The 17,373-nt window shown below is 55.7% G+C and overlaps 2 protein-coding genes across 5 annotated transcripts in view; one reads left to right on the forward strand and one right to left on the reverse strand.

Annotated features, from left to right (window-relative positions):
• The window catches only part of SYNE3 (spectrin repeat containing nuclear envelope family member 3), a 978,380-nt gene that overhangs the window by 734,641 nt on the left and 226,366 nt on the right, over nucleotides 1–17,373 (forward strand). The window lies entirely within an intron of this gene.
• On the reverse strand, nucleotides 6,829–17,079 carry SERPINA5 (serpin family A member 5). 4 transcript variants are annotated; one of them, XM_082733267.1, is made up of 5 exons: nucleotides 16,965–17,079; nucleotides 10,614–11,246; nucleotides 9,016–9,286; nucleotides 8,506–8,653; nucleotides 6,829–7,888 (listed from the first exon to the last, which is right to left on the reverse strand). In XM_082733267.1, the coding sequence occupies exons 2-5, from the start codon at nucleotides 11,227–11,229 to the stop codon at nucleotides 7,700–7,702; spliced, it is 1,224 nt and encodes a 407-aa protein (XP_082589393.1). In that variant the 5' UTR covers nucleotides 11,230–11,246; nucleotides 16,965–17,079; the 3' UTR covers nucleotides 6,829–7,699. The 4 variants fall into 4 exon arrangements, with proteins under 4 accessions (XP_082589393.1, XP_082589392.1, XP_082589394.1 ...); XM_082733266.1 differs by having other exon boundaries at nucleotides 16,955–17,070; XM_082733268.1 differs by having other exon boundaries at nucleotides 10,614–11,364; nucleotides 16,965–17,049.

A 17,373-nucleotide genomic window follows, 5' to 3' on the forward strand; every position in this document is an offset into this window, starting at 1 on the left:
GGTGCCTCTCTCTCTCCCAGACTGGGGGCCTTCCCCCGGCCCCTTCATTGTGGGGGGGGGTCTCCCTCCTCCAGGTCCAGTTCTGGAGCCCCCACTCCAACCCCCGCCACTAGCACCGCTCCCCGCAGCAGGGACCCTCGTCCCCACCAGCACCCTCCAGCCCATTTGCTACAGAATCACTTTAAGAATATGGGTCCTCTATGCAGAGAAAGGGGAACCTCCCACACTGTTGGTGGGAATGCAAGCTGCTGCAACCACTCTGGAAAACAGCATGGAGGTTCCTCAAAAAGTTGAAAATAGAGTTACCCTAAGACCCAGCAATTGCACTACTGGGTATTTACCCCAAAGATACAAACGTAGTGATCCAAAGGGGCATGTGCACCCGAATGTTTATAGCAGCGATGTCCACAATAGCCAAACTATGGAAAAACCTAGATGTCCATCAACAGATGAATGGGTAAAGAAGATGTGGTATATATACACAATGGAATACTATGTAGCCATCAAAAGAAATGAAATCTTGCCATTTGCAATGATGTGGATGGAACTAGAGGGTATTATGCTTAGCAAAATAAGTCAGTCAGAGAAAGACAATTATTATATGATCTCCCTGATATGAGGAAGTGGAGATGCAATGTGGAGGGTTTGGGGGTAGGAGAAGAATAAATGAAACAAGATGGGATCGGGAGGGAGACAAAACGTAAGAGACTCTTTAATGTCACAAAACAAACTGAGGGTTGCTGGGAGAGGGGGGTGGAGTGATGGACATTGGGGAGGGTATGTGCTATGGTGAGTGCTGTGAAGTGTGTAAATCTGGAGATTCACAGACCTGTACCCCTGGGGCTAATAATACATTATGTGTTTATAAAAAATAAAAATTTAAAAATGAAAATAAAATTAATAATAATTAAAAAAGAATATGGGTCCTCCAGGCCCCTGTCCCACTTGGAACCCTGGCAGCCTCCCCTGGTCCAGAAGCCCCTACATGTTCTCAACTCCCCACCCCACCTCTACAGCTGGGACACCAGACCTCAGGGGCCTGAAATACACTCCGCAGAGCAGAGCCGTCTCTGCAGAACCCACGGCCCCCCAGCTTGGACCAGGAGAAGGGAGGGTTTCGGCTTCCTTTACAGGCAAGGAAACCTACTGGAACATTCTGTCTCAGGCTTCGGTTTGATGCAATCGTGGGTGAGTCAACACCTTTGTTATACTTTGGGCTGCACATCGTGTGGCAGGAGGCCTCCCGTGGTCCTTCCTGGTAGAACCGACCCTCCTTTGACTAGGCCAGATGTGTCCCCACCCCTCTTCCCATGCTGTCCCTATGATTGTCACTTCCCCATCTCTGCAGTGAGACTGTTGGCTTCTGGCCAGTGGGGATGTGCTTCTTGCTCATCCTTGCTCCCTACAGAGAGAGCGGCCAGAATTAGCAAGCAAAAATGCTCACAATGGCTGGGCCATACTTCTACTAAAAAGTGATTTATTACCTGGAGTTGTCATTCAGCTGGGTGTCCTGTATGGTGTCAGCAGCCCACCTGCAGGGTGTGTTGGGGGTCCCCCCCAAGGAAGAGAGAAGTCCTAGGCAGTGACCTGAGGACTTGCAGAGGCATAGAATCCTCTGGAACCAGCTGGCCGTCCCCTCATTCATTCCTCCAACGAGAACCCACTGTGGGCCAAGCCCTGTGCCGGGCACTGGCTGGAGAGACAACTTAGGGCCCACACAGACACATAGAAAGAAGCAAACTATGGTGGAAAGTGCTAGAGGGAGGCAAGGGGAGCTGGGATGCCAGGGCCGGGCTGGGGAGTCAGGGCAGCTCCCCGGGCAGGGACCTCTGAGCAGAGCCCCGAGAAAGAGTTCTCAGTGCTCAGATGGGCATGAGCTCCAGGGTGCACCCGGGTTTTGTGGGTTTTTTGCGGTTGGCCTGAAAAAATTAGCTGGAAAAACACCTGAAAGCAGAGAGCATCTGGGCCTGTGAGCCCCTGCAGGATGGGCCCGTGAGCCCCTGCAGGATGAGGGCCATCGGGCCCTGAGCGCGGGTGGGTGGCAGCTGCAGGGAGGAGGGGGCGCCAAGGGCCTGGGGCCTGGGCCCAGTGAGACAGCCCTGCCCCCTGACCAGTGGAGACACCAGTTCTGTGTGTGCATCTGAATCTGGGGACAAATGGACACCTTGTGTGTCGGCTCATGGGCACACCCAGGGCCCAGGCTCAGGCCCACACACCCCAGCCCCCCCTCATACTCCCTCATCCCCCTTCCCAGGCCTACCAGACCCACCTTCCAGTTCCCACCCCAGCCCGGCCCCACGGCCCTTAATAATTTGCAAAGGAGCAGGGACCTGATCAAGTCCTCAGACGGTTTGTGGCTGCCTCTCTGGGAGGCTGAGGCAGAAGGAGGGGCTCCCAGAGCAGGCTCTGGAGCACCCCCCACCCCTAGGCATCCAGTGGATTCTCAGCTCTTAGAACCACCAAGAAGGCTGCGGTGGGATCAGCCACAGAGCAGCCCCTGCTCTCCAGCAGGTGGGGCGTAGGCACGTGTGTGTGTGTGTGTGTGTGTGTGTGCACGTGCACATACGTGTGGGCTGCAGTGTGGCTGTGTGTAGGAGCGTTTTGCTATCTGTACCCTGCCTGTATGCCTTCATGGACAGTCACCACGAGGAATGGTGTATGGACACACACTGGGCTCTCCCAAGTGCCGAAAGGACCTGGCCATCTTGGAGCCACCTCCCTCCTACCTCATTCCTTGCAGAAAGGTGACAGATAATCCGTTCAGGGGTGCGGCTCTGCAGGAAACTGGAGAGGGGCACCGATGTCACCTGCTCGCCGTCCCCGATCCTTCGCAGCAGGAGGGATCTGACTCTGACTCTTTGTGAACGGAGACGTGCGGAGGCAGAGGGCAGTGCCAGGCATCAGCGGGTGGCATCCCGTGCCAGGTACGCAGGTGGCATCCAGCGGTCACTCCCCGCCCCGGCACCCTACACGGTGACATGGGTGCGGATGACGAGTGAGACTCCGGGCTCCAGCCACGTGTGTCCTCTTTCAGTCCCGTGAGCAGGAAGGACTCTCTGCCGTCTGGGTCTTTGCTTGTGATCTTCACCGGGTTCAGTCCTGCTTGTCCCTCAGACAGCAGCTTCCATGCCGCGGCCTCAGGGCTCCGTGTGGACCCCCGACCGCAGGTCGCCTCCCCAACCGTCCCTCTGGTACCCCATGCTTCTCCTTTACTGGCCTCCAGCTTCTGCCTTTACAACCCACTCCTGCCCCATCCCCTCCTCTGCTTTGCTTTTTCTCTTCCTTAACATTTTTCTAAAGCAAACAGCTTTTTATTTTACAACAGGTTGTGACAGGCGGAAAGGCAGTATAAACAGTGCAGGGAGTTCCCCTGACATAAACATCTGAGGTCTCTGCGGCGTATTTATCGAAACGGAGAAGTGGATGTCTGTACGATGCAGACTTACTTGTATTTTTTTTTTAAGATTTTATTTATTTATTTGACAGAGATCACACGTAGGCAGAGAGGCAGGCAGAGAGAGAGGGGGAAAGCAGGCTCCCTGCTGAGCAGAGAACCTGATGTGGGACTCGATCCCAGGACCCTGAGATCATGACCTGAGCCAAAGGCAGAGGCTTTAACCCACTGAGCCACCCAGGCGCCCAGACTTACTTGTATTTTAACAGGTTTTCCACTACTGTCCTTCTGCTTTTCCTGGATCCCAACCAGAAAAGCACATTACATTTAATTTCCTCGTCTCATCCATCTCCCCTGGGGGGTGACAGCTCCCCAGGTGTCTGGGGACATCACAGACAGGTGCCTTATGAGCAGCAGAAATGTATTTCGCACGATCCTGGGGCTGGAAGTCCGAGGTCAGGGCCAGTGTGGTAGGTGCAGAGCCCTCTTTGGTCACAGGTTTGTGCCCTGCCACAGGATGGAGCAAGGGAGCTGTCTGCAGTGCCTTTCCCAAGGTCAGGAATCCTACTGATGCGGGCTCCACCCTCATGGCCTACCCACTTCTCAAGGGCCCGCCTCCTCCTCCCTTGGTGGGGTGGGTGATGGGGTTTCGACCACTTAGTTAACGTGATGGGCGCCAGTGTCCTTCCCTCCCTGGGCTCTGTTTAGAGAAGCGAGGTGCCCCGTTGAGCTCATTCGCCACAACTCGTGTCATCAACAGACATGCGTCATACTCTACTTCTCTCTTTTATTCCTTGTTATTTTTTAATTTCACTGTCTCTCCAGGCAAGATAGTAGCTTCACCAGGGTAAGGATTTGGGGGATTTCCTTCCTTTATCTCCAGCACCTGGGACAGTTCCAGACAGAGTGGGCGGTGCATTACCTCCACAGACAAAAGGCATTGCCCTCGCGGCAGACTGTACTCCAGGTTTATCTGTTCCGTTAGCTGGTTGTGGCCAGAGCCTGTGTCTGCCAGGCCACCCTTTAAGCCTTGTATGAATTCCAGGCCCCTGTCCAGGCTCTTGGATGAATTTCCAGCCCCCAAATAATGGTTCTTGGCCAAAAGAATGTAAATAAGCAAGAGTGGGCAGGGCGTGCTCGCTGGGATGTGAAATGTTTCCTCTTGGGAGTCCGGGGTCATTTTCCTGGCCCAGGTCTCCGCAGAAGAGGCAGGGGGCAGGAGTCCTCTGCCCTAGCGTCGTCCTCTGAGTTCTGGAGGCGGTGGGTTTGCTAGGGGAGGTCCTGAGAGTCCATGTGGTCAGAGAGGGAAATGATAGTGGGTTCCCAAGAACCAAACTGGGGGTTGGCAACAGCAGCAGGAACCCGAAGGGAAGTGGCTCCTTTGGCCTAAGTTGTGTCCCCCACCCCATCCGTCAGTTGAAGCCCTAACCCCCAGCACCTTAGAATGACACTGTATTTGGAGACAGAGCCTTTAAAGAGGTGATTCAGTTAAAATAAGGTCAGTAAGGTGGGCTCTAGTCTAGTCAGACCAGGGGAGTCTGGGAGACCGGAGAGGAGGTTAGCACCCCGGGAGAGACGGCCATGTGAGGGCAGAAAGAGAGGAGACCATCTGGGAGACCATCCGCCAAGGAGAGGGCCTCCGGACCACCCAACCCCGCGGACACCTGGGTCTCAGACTCCAGCCTCCGGGACTGTGACATCACACAGTTTCTGCTGTTAAGCTGCCCTGTTACTGGATAGGATGGACAAGGTCAAGGGGAGAAACGGCCGGTGGGGCGCTGGGGGAGCAGGGGCACGCGGTGCGAGCGAGCACCCCTCCAGGCCTGAGTGGAGGTGTCCGCTCGCCTGCCAATGGGAGAGTGAGGCACACACTCAGGGGCGCTCAGGGTGTGATGTGGACCACCAAACCACCCTAATATGGGGAGGAAAGAGAACAGAAATGCCAGCCTCGTGTTCAGGGTCCCTGTCCCAGATGGCAACGCAGGCACCTCCTCCCCTTTGCTCCCCTTCACAGCCCCTATCCTGGCCCAGAATAAGGTCTCCATGGTTCCCGCACACACCAGCTCACTCAACACCATTCTCCAGCCCTTCCCTCTGCTGGGGTCCCTTCCCTGTTCCCAAACCTGCTGTCTGTGGAAGGCTTAATTACTCCTTAGACCAGCCGGGTACCATCTTTACCAAGAAAGCTTCCCTGATCTCTCTCTCTCTCTCTCCCAGGGGCTATATCATTTGGTTCATCCCAGGATTGTGTGACAATTGAGTTACATGGCCTCCAATGACACCCCGCAAGAAGCTTCCATGTGTGACATGAGGTATCGTGGAGCCCTGCCTGCCCTCACACCTAGTAGCTGTTTTGTGGCCACATGACCATGTGACCATGTACCCAGTGACCTTCAGACAATGCTGGACCTTGTTCTGACACACAGTACACAGACTGGACCTCCCCCTGACCTTGGGCTGGCTGAGCAAACAGTAAGAGAAAGATCCAGGCATTTCGCAAAGGAAAGGCACACAGGAGCCCGGTCTGACCCCACGAGGAGGCCCAATCCTGGAACGCTGACCTGCGCAGAAATCACAGACGCAGACGAGCTGTCCAGTTCCAGTCACGGCCATCCACCTGGCTGTACGTCAACACAGGCACCACCCGGGTCCCAGAGCCTGAGCCTCTCCCTGACCTCAGCCTCTGGGTAGGCACTTATGTCCCCTCCATGAGACAGGTACACTGATAGACTGTGCTGAGGGATTCTGGAGATGACAGATGCCAAGTGTCCCCAGAGGGCTGGCCCTAAGTAGGTACTCAGTACTTCGGGGTGTGGCCAAAGCTTGGGGTTCTGACATCGTTTGGTCTAGGGGTTATTCTTGGGCAACACAGTGCATACTCTGGGATCAGCCTCATGGGGGTGGGGGGCAAGCTGAGAGGCAAGCACTCAGATTTAAGGAGGTAGCTAATTAGGGGACAATGTGAGTGAAGGGCTCGTTCACTCCATCATTGATTCTTTAAAGTGTCTGATCCCATTCATTTGGAAGGCGACGACCTGTCTGTAGAGGCTTTCATAAAAGAAGAGAGAGGATAAGTTTACCTGCATCCCATGGGGGCAGATGGCTGAGAGGTCCCTGACCCAGGCTTCTGGGACATAGTCATGTCTTCCCTACAGCAGAGCACAGGGTTGAAAATACACTTCGGGTGGGGGGGGCACACTCCCAGGGTCCAATCCTGCCTCCACCCCTTAGAAGCCACATGACTGGGTTAACAGCCCGCTCTCTGCAAGCCTTGCCTTCTCCATCTGTAAAATGGGGAGAACTGTGGTACCGGCCTCAGGGCAGATAAGTGCAGCCATCCAGCTAAAGATCCTAGCACCAAGCCTGGCACATGGAAAGCTATTGATGTCGCCTTTCCCAGTGTTATTTCTGTAAGTAAGGACAATGACACCCAGTGTTTGCAACATGCTGTATTGTTATTGTGGGCACTAAAATTCACAGTTAGTCATCAATGTCTTCAGTAGATATGGTAGTATTTGCAACGGGCCTCTGGGCTCCCCCGCCAGCCGAGGCCAGGAGGTTGTTACTGAAACCACACGATGGCTCAATGCTGTGATGGACCATTTCCACCCTGCTGTCCACTTGCTTTTCTTCAAGGACAAGTAGTGCTGGAATATCTTAAAATCTACCGTGACTGGCAGGGAACACCCAGCTTCCTACATAACGTCAAGGAGCCTTCAGCCCTTCACCTGATCCTTCATGGTATGCATGGGGGAAACAGAGGTCCAGAGAGGGGCAGAATTATCCCAATGTCCCCTAGCTGGTTAGCTGGGACAGAAGCCCCATTCCAGACTCTCATTTCAGTGTTCTCTCCACACCATTATGAACTGATGGTTGGCATGGTTGGCAAGATGAGGGCTCAGTTTAGAAATACATTTCTTGGTAGAAATATCTACCAAACAAGCCTCCTACAGAGCTCAGTGTCACTGGGCTGGAGGTCAGGGGCCTGGATTCTGGGCTTCTGTCTACCACTAACATGCTGTGTGACCTTGGGCAAGTCAACCAACCTCTCTGGGCCTCAGTGCTAGACTCCACCGAGGAAGGGTAAAGGCAAGACCAAATGCTCCTGAAGGATCTTTAAGGTGCCCACGTTGTGCAGTTGTGTGAGAAGAAGCAACCATTAGTATATCAATACTATGACTATTATTACTTGTAAAAGCCTCATTAGTCCAGGAAACCTGTGTCAATCACCAGCTCCCAGCAGACAGATGCCACGGTGTGCCTTCAATTTCCACCACCTGTGACCTTCCAGGAGACACACCCACCTCAGGGGTGGGTCACTTTGCCAACAAAGAGAATATTCGTGGAGTTCTCCACAATGACCATCAAAAAGGGCCTGTTGAATATGAGCCTTTGGGAGCTCATCGGAGCTGACTTGAACATGAAGATGGTCTCTGTAGCTGCAGCCGCTTTGGTCCCCGACTCATCCACCTCCACCAGGGCCTTGTGCACCATCTGCAGAGGAGACATCAGGAGTCACTGAGCCACCAGGGGCTGGAAGATGTCATCCCAGGAGACAGCAGAACTTCTGCCTGTGACATCCCTGTCCAAGTCTCCGTGACACCAAGCAGGTAGCTAATGACACAGCTGTGTGGCTACCGTGCATCGGGATCTGTGCCAGGGGGTGACTGACTGCGCCTGTGCTGTCCATTGAACTGTCACAGCATCCCACAGCAAGGCTGCAACCCTCCAATTTTATAGAGAGGAAGGTGGCACAGAGAGGCCAAGTAATTGTTGGAGGACACACCCAGTGAGTGAAGGAGCTAGCACTTAATTCTTAGTTTTGATTGCTGAACGAGGGCTCCTCCTGAGACACGGAGCTGCATATGGTTTCCCATGGCGCATAGGATAAGACACAGTGTGAGATTTTTTGCTTCTTAAGGGAAAAGAGGAGAGTGAGAGAGACGGGAAGAGAATATAGAATGTGGTACGGAACGGAACGGAATGGAATGGAATGAAAGAGTAGAGTGGAGTGGGGTAGAATAGAATAGAACAGCATGGCATAGCATAGCAGAATAGTAGAAAAGAACAGCTATCTCTGAAAGCAGGAGCTCCGGAGCTCCCGAGCTCACCTCAGAGACCTGGATGCTGGAGTGGTTGGTGATGCCAGTCAAGTCAGCATGGCTGGTGAAGACGTCATTGATGCCCAGCCTGGGGAGGACCTTCTCCAGCCGGTAGGAGCCCTCGATGGAGAACTTGGGAAGGTAGAGCTCAAGCTGCCTGGAAAGAGGACAAGAACATTCTGAGACTCTTCCCAGAGTGTCGGCTCCCCGAGCTCGTATCCCCACTCTCTCCCCTCGGCTTCGTGAGCATCCTCCAGCCCCTCATCTAGAGCCCAGCCCACTCTGGTCTTGGACCTGGGCTGTCCCAGAGGTCCCTGCCTATGCTCATGGCTCCGGCAAGAAAGCGGGCGGGCGTCCAGCCATGCTCCCTCAGACTGGGCCAGGGCCTGGGGGCCAGAACCTCGTGTGACAGCTCCAGGCTTGGGGGCCGCTCCTGAGCTGGGTGAGACCTTCCCACCATAGCTGTGTCTCCCCAGAGGTGAGCAGGGCCAGACTGGTCCCATGTCACCTGCAGAGTACCTCTTTGTGAACATCCTGAGCCACTTCCTCAGTGTTTTCTCATTCAGTCCGTTCTCCAGCTGTTCCATCCTGCCCTCGCTGGGGAGGATGAAGAAAGCGGTGGCATTCCCTTGGTAGGGGACACCCACCACCTTGCAGGAGAGGTTTCGGTCCAGGAAGTAGTAATAATGGTCTTCGCCTTTCATCATGGGCACCCGCACCACGGTCTCCGAGGTCACATGGAAGTCCTGCTTTTGGGTGTTTTTGTGGTCAAAACTTGTCCTCCACTTAGCTAAATATCAAAATGGGAACACATTAGAAATTCTTAGCTGCAAACGAACAGTGTCAAGATAGTAAACCCATCAAGCAGAGCTTGTCCTCCCCAGCACAGTCTGCTCGGGGGCAGGGACGGCGGAACTCCTGGAATAGGAAGGCGAGTCTTTTTATAACTTTGGGGATGTGCCCGGACTTCCTGTGGGCCTTTTCCTCTGACGTGGGCCAAGCCAGGAGGATGCTTTTCATGTCTTTGGAGGCCCTCCACCGCTTAATGGAGTTTGATTCTCTACTGTTTACTCAAGGTCAGACACCCTCAGGAAAAGGGTCAACAATACAGATGACGGACAAATCGACACTACACCTGGGGGAGTTATTCTGGTTTTCACTCTTTTCCCACTTTTGGATTTTGATCTATGTTTGGGAGAGAGGTATGTAAGGTTCCTGGACACACCGAATTCTTGTTACGGAGAAGCCCTCTGTTTGCCTTGCTGCTCCGTCTGATTCCTGCTGCGTCTCTACCATCAGCGAGATACAAGTAGTTCTTTCCATCTAATTAGTAGTCATCAGATTTGGAACCTACCCCAGGGCCCCGCGTAGCCTATGTCACAGTTGTCCCCTGCAGCCTGGTGTCCCAGAGAGAGCCCTGCCCTGGGGGACTTCAAGCCGGATGTTTGCTCCATTCTGTGCTCCTAGGAAGGGGGAGGAGTTAACCAGCCAACTATCTTCCTCTTTCCTCCTTCCTTCCTCTCCCTGCCTTTACCCACTCCTGCCTTCCCACCCTTGGCCAGACCCCACACGGGCACCGAGAGGCTCAGCATCTAGAAGGATAAGCAGACATGAGAGCCGAGGTGAGTAGGGGTAACCACACGAAACGTCAAGGGAACGAAGATGGAGAGAGATCATCTGTCGTGAGAGAGAGGGGGAGGACTCTCCGGAGGGGACAGGGGCCTGTCAAGGCGTTTCTCGCTGAGGGAACAGCCCCTAGGAGGGCACGGGAGCAAGGATGTGGGGGTAAGGGAAGGCCCTCCAAGGTCTCTCTTAGACCCGCAATCCTGCCCTGAGTGGCCATGGCGGTCTCGTGCTTTAGATCCAGCGTGGAAGCTGTGACTCCAGGGCCCATGGAGAGGACCCAGCTCTTCCCCGGTGGGGGAGACGGCAACCAGGGGTCACTGACCTCCCTTTACACCCTCAGAAGATGCCTGCTTACCCTCGGCTGCTTGTTGGCCTCACTCTGTCAACAGGCCCCAGAAGGGACTAAATCCACTCCCACTCCTTGATGCGTGTGGGGATTGGGTGCTCTTTTGACAAAAGCAGCAGGAAGGGCTGGTGTGCAAGGGTCTTACCTTTAAAGAAGATGTAATTCACCATAATCATGACCTCCGTGCTATCCAGGTCCTTCGCCAAGTCTGCAATCTTGCCTTGAGTTTGCTTTGCCACATAATCATTGATCTGCTTCTGGGCCCCTGCGGGGTCCCCAAAGTCAGTGGGGAAGGTGTCCGCCAGGTACAGCGTCTTCATGGCACTCAGAAAGGTGTCCTGGAGGTGCACCTCGGGGCTGATGAACAGGGCGTTGCCGAGGCTCAGCTGGGCGTCCTCCCGGGGCTGGGCAAACTCCCGCAGCAGCCGGTGGAAGGTGTTGTGGAGCTCCTCCTCCGAGCCCTCCTGGGGATGGACGCCCAGGCCTTCCAGGATCTGCTCCTTCGTATGGGATCGCGCCCCCAGGGACAGCATGGCCAGGGTGGTGGCGATACTCAGAGGGGAGAAGAAGATGTTCTGGTCAGGGGCAGCCGTAGCCAAGGCCCTGTAAAGGTCAAAGGCAAAGTCCCTGCTGGCGGGGGCCGCGGTGCTGAGCACGGGTAGCTCCTTGGCTCTCTTCTTCGTCTCCCGCGAGCGGGGGTGGAGCAGGCCGGCACCCGAAGGGGTGAAGAGCATCAGGCACAGGAGGAGGCAGAACTGCATCGTGGCCGCTCCTCGTTCTGAAAGGCAGGTGGGAAGGGGTCCTCTGGAAGGATGCACTGCTGGGGGGAAGTGCGTCAGGCGCAGGTCCCAGAGAGGTGACCCCCTGAGTGGCGGAACCTAAGGGAGATGACGAGCCTGTGCGGTGGGGAGAGAGGTTTCGAGCAGGGCATGGAGGCTCGAGGACTGAGACTCGGGGGACTTGGGCATCTAAGGGTCGGAAAGGGAGGAGAAGGCAGAGCGTGCAGACCTGAGGTGGGGGCTGGCCCCCCAGGGACAAGAATCCTCTCATCCACATCAGGGCACATGCTATGGGGTAGGGGAGGGCAGGGCTCTCCCTCCTTTTGCCTGATCCGCATCTCTGAGGTCCCCAGGGAACGAGAAGCCTGCCTCCCAAGTGGCCTCTGACTGTCACTTCGACCCCTGGGGAAAGAGTGTGCAAGGCCTGGTGGCCCTTTTATGAACTCAGACCAACGACCCACCCCACGGGCCCCTCAGACTGCTGGTCTACCCTTGTTCACTCAGCAAATACATACCGCGCATCTCCCTCGTGGCACGCAGGGTGCCAAGCTCCAGAGACTCGTTGGTGAGCAGGCAGATGCCAGCTGGTTCTTTCTTCCTCTCCCCTGGGGGGCTGTGCCTGGACCCCAGGGCCATCCTCAAGCCTCATCAGAGATGCACGCCTCCCCCGCAACCCCAGGAGGAGATTCTGTCCTCTTAATGTAAACACTCCAACTTCCCTCCTATTCTATGAGGGCTGAATTGCGTCCCTTGAGACTCCTGAGTGGAGGTCTCAACCCCTAGCCCCTCAGAATGTGACTATATTTGGAGACAAGGTCTTTAAAAAGGTCATGAAGTCAAAATGAGGTCTTCCTGGGGGGCCTTGATCCAATCTGGCCGGTGTCCTTGTGAGAAGAGATTAGGACCCAGACGCACACACAGACGGGCGGCCATGTGGGGACCCGGGGAGGAGACCAGCATCTGGACGTCGAGGAAACAGCTTTGCCAAAACCTTGAGCCGAGACCAACTTTCTATTCTGTGATGCTTTGTCACGGAGGCCTGAGCCAACATGCCTTGTCTTCCTTCCGTCCCCCAGATGAGGGGGCCAACTAGGTGGGCCCTGGGGGGTCTTCAACCCCTCTTCTCCTTCGTTCTTCCCGCCCACCTCCCTAGACCCCTCCTCTCCAACCAGAATCCTTCCTGTGCCCAGGCCCGCCAAAGTCCCCTGTGCGCCTGGTCCCCTGTGATCAGCCCAGACTCTGTAGCCCAGCCTCCTGGGTTCAAAGCTCGGCCCTGCTACTTCCTACTAGTGCGGTTTGGGGCAAGTCAGTCAGGCCCCATGCCCTGTCCCCCACCTGTCTGTACAATGGAGGTGATGCTGTACCTGGGCCAGAGCGTGGCCGGGAGCTTTAAAGCTTCCTTAAGGGGTCAGTATAGGGCAAGCGTTGTGGTTGGGCCTGGCACAGATCTGGTGCATGGGTCCGTCAGCCATGGCTGTTGCAGTTTCAGGGTCAAAGCCCCACCGAGATCCCCCAGTTCCTCAGCTATGCTTGGGGTACACGCTCTCACCCCACCCTTGCTCTTATGGGGGAGCTGGCAGCCTGTCTGCTGAGGAAAGCTCTTGGTGGTGAGAACTTCTCCGCGGCTGGGTCTTCTTCTCCCATGGACACCATGTCATCAGGTCCCTGGCCTCAGGGTCCTCCCAGAGTCACATGACCCCCCTAAACCCCAACACCAAAGGGCCCCAAATAGCTGCATTGGACATTGCATGCAAAGTGGCCCACTGTAGGGGGTGGGGGAATGCCAGTGACCCTGGGGGTCAGGCAGACCTGGGCTGCAGTCCTGTCTTTGAGCAAAATCGAATGACCTGAGCAGGCCACACCCACCCACCCTGGCCTCCACATTGCACCTGAGCTCACAAAGGAGGCGCATCTAGAATGTTCTGTCTGCAGACACTCCAGACCCCTCAGAGCCCCACACAGCAGCCTCCGCAGTTACGGAGCTTCCTCGTACCCGCCTCCGTGGACCTCACACCCACCGGCAGAGGCGGGTTCTGCTACTAGCACTGTTCTACGGGCGTCCTCTGAAGCTCAGAGAGGCCGAGCCACTGGCTGGTGGGGGCCCAGCTTGGGCTTGGACCCAGCTTTGACACTGTGATAATGTGATGTGCCCTAAACCCCTGTGCCCTGTGGCTTCGCTGGATGCCTGGCCCTCCTTCCGTGCGACAGCCCCCCGTCTTGTTGTTCCCCACCCTGGCAGCCAGCACCGTAGCTGCGAATCTGCAGATGATTCAGCAACAGGGTCCCGGCTTCCCAGGCTGACACCCCCTTTCTGTGTGCACCCTGAGAGTGCGGGTGGTTTAATCTCTGTGTCTTTTGAACTTGTTAATTTTACAGCACAGTATGGTCCCTCCTGCAACGTGGCGGGCATCAGGGTAGCGGGATGGAGCTGAGCAAACATTCAGCTCCACCCCCCCACCCCCCACACCCCCGCCACCCCCGCCCTCGCTATCACAGATTAACACCCAGCTGATAATTACTTCAAAGGAAATGCTTTCCAGGAAGAGTTGCAGACACAAGGGAGTGTCCTGCTTGGATGGAACCCAGGGCTCAGGCAGGAGAGAAAGTTCTGGCTGTCTGTCCTTGCCGATGCCCGGTGACCTTGGGCCAGTCCCTGTGTTCATAATCAACTCAAGGTCTGTCATGTGCTGTGGCCAGTAACCTTTCTCTCCACCAGTTCCCCCACCCCGTACCCCGCCAAACAGCAGAGGTCCGATGGGCCGCAGCCGCTTTCTTGGCATCCGCTGAGTCTTCCTGGACAGCTGGGTCTCTGTGAAGGGGACCCCAGCTTCATCCACTCTCCCCTGGGCTGCAGGCTTGGGACCTAGAACTCTCACTCCTTTGGGGCCCACCTTATCTCTTATGAAAGCCAGACACTCTACAGACATTACAACATTGAACCATCCACGAGAGTCCGCATCGTGAAGACCGTTTCACAGATGGATAAACTGCGGGTGAACAGAACAGCACTGCTTGTCCCAGCTAATGTGTGATGGAAGCGGGATTGAAATCCAGATTCCTGGGACTGGTGTACACACTGCCTCTTGTCTTCCTTTCATGGTTCTGAGACATGATACCTGGTTCCTCCTCTCCTGTAGCTCCTGGGGAGGATTCCTGGGTGTCACTCAAGCTGTTCACCTGTATGAGCTCATTTTCCCTCCTCCACAGCAACTCGGAGTTGGTATTGTCACCACGGTACAGAGGAGGAAACAGAGGGTCAGAGAGATCTCTTCTGAGAAAATGGGGCCTCAGGGAGCTTGGTTCAGGTTTCCCAGGTTCCCAGCCTGTGCCATCACACCCCTGGTCTCTGGGGGAAATATGCAGCTTTGACAGAGTTTTGTGCCACTTTGAAGCTAGGGCAAGTCTGCTCCAGGCCCTGGGAGCCTGGCCCTTGGGAGACTGGCTCTCAGGCAGGAGATCGGAGCCTGGACCAACTGACTCTCTAGACCCCTGATTCCAGCGTTTCTGCAGATGGGCCCAAGGTCCAAGGGAGGAGAGCAGATCATTCAGGTTTCTCTGGCATCAGGCCAAGGTGATGTGAGCCAGCTGGTGTAGGCGGGTGTGGGCAGGCGCTGGGGCAATCCTCCCATGGGTCCCCACTACCCATGGACTCAGAATCTGCTTCATTTATTCCAAATGTTGGGCAACAAAGTTCTACCGGGTCAACTTTGGACTCAACTGGGCGAGGTGGGTGGCGGAGGTCTGTCCACTGATTGCAAAAGGAGATGTGAGCCTTGGGACACAGGCAGAGAGGGAAAAACAAAATCCCAGTTTCCTCGATCCTAAAGATCTGGGAGAGCTTCCTGGCAGAAGTGACTCAGGGAACTTCCTTACCTTCCTCCCCACCTCCAGACCATCCGCGAGGTTTGTGGGTTTCTAGCTCCAGAGCGGCTCTGACATCTGCCAGCCCCTCCCCTTTTCATCTGCCATGTCCTCCAGAGGTTCTGTCACCTTCCACCCACCCACTCCCCTTCTCCTCCTGTCCCCAGAGCCATTCTGAAGACATCTCCCTCGGTCACCCACCCCGGGTCACAGCGCCCCACCACCTAAGAAGGTCATTGCCGCCTCCAAGGTGTTGGGGAGCAGCACCAGCTTCTCGCTGGCCCTCGGGCCCCTGCTTGAGTCCCACTGCTGGTGATCCCTTGCCTGCAGCTGGCCCCTCCCTCTGTGTTGTCGTGCTCTGTAACGGCCCCTTGATTGTCTCGCTGCTCTGCGATGTAAGCGCGAGCCCACACAAGTTTGCTGGGGCCTTCCAGCATTCCGGCCTCTCTCCCCAACAAAAACATGTGCTCCCAACAGAGAGGACCGGCACCAACCCTGCTCTCCCTGTGAGATTTGCAGTCAAGGGCTGGAGGTTTTTGCAGTCAAATGCTCTACCACTGAGCTATACTCCCTCAGACCCCTTTTTGGAAGGCAGGCAGGCAGGCAGGCAGGCAGGCAGGCATGCCTTCTCTGTGGCTCAGGGGTTTTAGATCCCATGCTGGACATGGAGCCAGGCTGGGCTCCCAGGACTTGCCAGCTCCTGTCCTGCTGCCTGGCTCCCCTTTCCCGTTTCTTTCTTAAAAACTATTTTATTGAGGTCTGACTGACATACCAAAAGCCAGACATCGTTCCCGTGTACACCCGCGAAACCACCACCACCAACAACACATCCCTCACCTCCCGGCCCCCGTGCCCTCCGCCCTATTCTTCACACGGCAGCTTCTTGATCCGGGACCAAGGATGTTGGCCAGGGGAGAACTCCCCCTTCTATTGTTGTATTTTTTGCCAAGGGCCCCAGCCTTAGGAAAACTGAACAGTACACTTATTTTATGTCGACATTTTGCTTATTTGACAAAATGCCTGGGCCGCCTGGGTGGTTCAGTTGGTTTAAGCGTCTGCCTTCAGCTCAGGTCAAGATGGCAGGGGATCGAGCCCCACATCGGGCTTCCTGCTCAGAATGGAGCTTGCTTCTCCCTCCTCTCTCTGCCCGTCCCCGCTGCTTGTGCACACACACTCTCTCTCTCATTAAATAAGTCAAAGCTTTAAAAACAAAACAAATAATCAAAACCCAAATCGCCAAACAGCGTCTGGAGCTCTAGCAGCCAGCCTCCAGGCCAGGCAGCCCTCACTCAGGGAAACGGAGATATTCCATACCTTCTCCTGATTTCTCAAGGTCCAAGATGGCAGGCACAGAAAACAATACAGAAGCGCTCTGGGTTAGGGAGCCCGGCCTTGGGGACCAGACGCTTCGTCCCCACAATCTTACTTTGGGGTTTCTCCGCCTCCTCCCTGATCTATGTCGCAGGGACTGTCTCGTGCCTTGTCAGGGGTCTACTCAGCTGCCAGCGCAGCCCTGTCTCCAGCTGCACCAACTACAAATGTCTCCAGATGTGCCCCGGGGATAAAGTCCCTCCTGGGTGACAGCCGCCATGCATCTTGCCTATAAGGACACTGAGGTGCAGCCATGTGGAGGGTCGTGCCCAAGTTCACACAGCCAGGGGTGGGGTCGGGAGGACCCTGCTGCTTCCAAGGCCCTGGCTCCTTCCCCATCACCACAGAGAGTTTTCCTGGTCGCTCTGGGACAACACCAGAGCTTTGAAGCCCCCCAGATCGCATAACCCGAGTCCTGTCTTCACCGTTCCCCACATACCCTTAAGCCCATGGACCCCCTGCCCATCTTCAGTACCTGTACTTACTCTGTCCCACAGCCAAGTGTGCACGCAGTGGAGGTCACAGTCCCTCGTGCTCAGTGAGAAGCCGAGTGTTGGAACTGGAACAAGCATTTGCCACTGACCTTGGTTGGGACCTGACTCCACCCCCCTCGGCCCTGCCCTGTCCTATCCCGCAGGCCTCTAGCCAACCCATGGGCTGCCGGCATAGCCACCAGAGCTCTGACCAGGCTACCAGCTCACTGCCCTGCCGCTGCCAGCCCAACACAGACCCCTGTTTGCTTGCAATGACACCGGTCCCCCAGCTTGGGCACCGGCTGCTGGCATTCCAGACACAGAAAAAGGGATATTCTCTGGTCAGCTTCCCTTTCTCCAGGCTGATTCCATATCTCCTGCAGCCACTCGGCTGTACATCTGGGCGAGTGCGGTGTGAGCC

Source organism: Mustela nivalis, assembly GCF_964662115.1.
Source record: "Mustela nivalis genome assembly, chromosome: 6".
Taxonomy (NCBI): Eukaryota; Metazoa; Chordata; class Mammalia; order Carnivora; family Mustelidae; genus Mustela; species Mustela nivalis.

Bases quoted from the DNA above. Each gene is read 5' to 3' on its own strand.
- SERPINA5 (XM_082733266.1), bottom strand. From the start codon at position 17,051: ATGCTTGTTCCAGTTCCAACACTCGGCTTCTCACTGAGCACGAGGGAC. The intron at 11,247-16,954 runs GTACTGAAGATG...CCTGCCTTTCAG, and splicing joins GTGGGACAGAGTAAGTACAG to AACGAGGAGCGGCCACGATG. The intron at 7,889-8,505 runs GTGAGCTCGGGA...TCTCCTCTGCAG, and splicing joins CCAGCATCCAGGTCTCTGAG to ATGGTGCACAAGGCCCTGGT.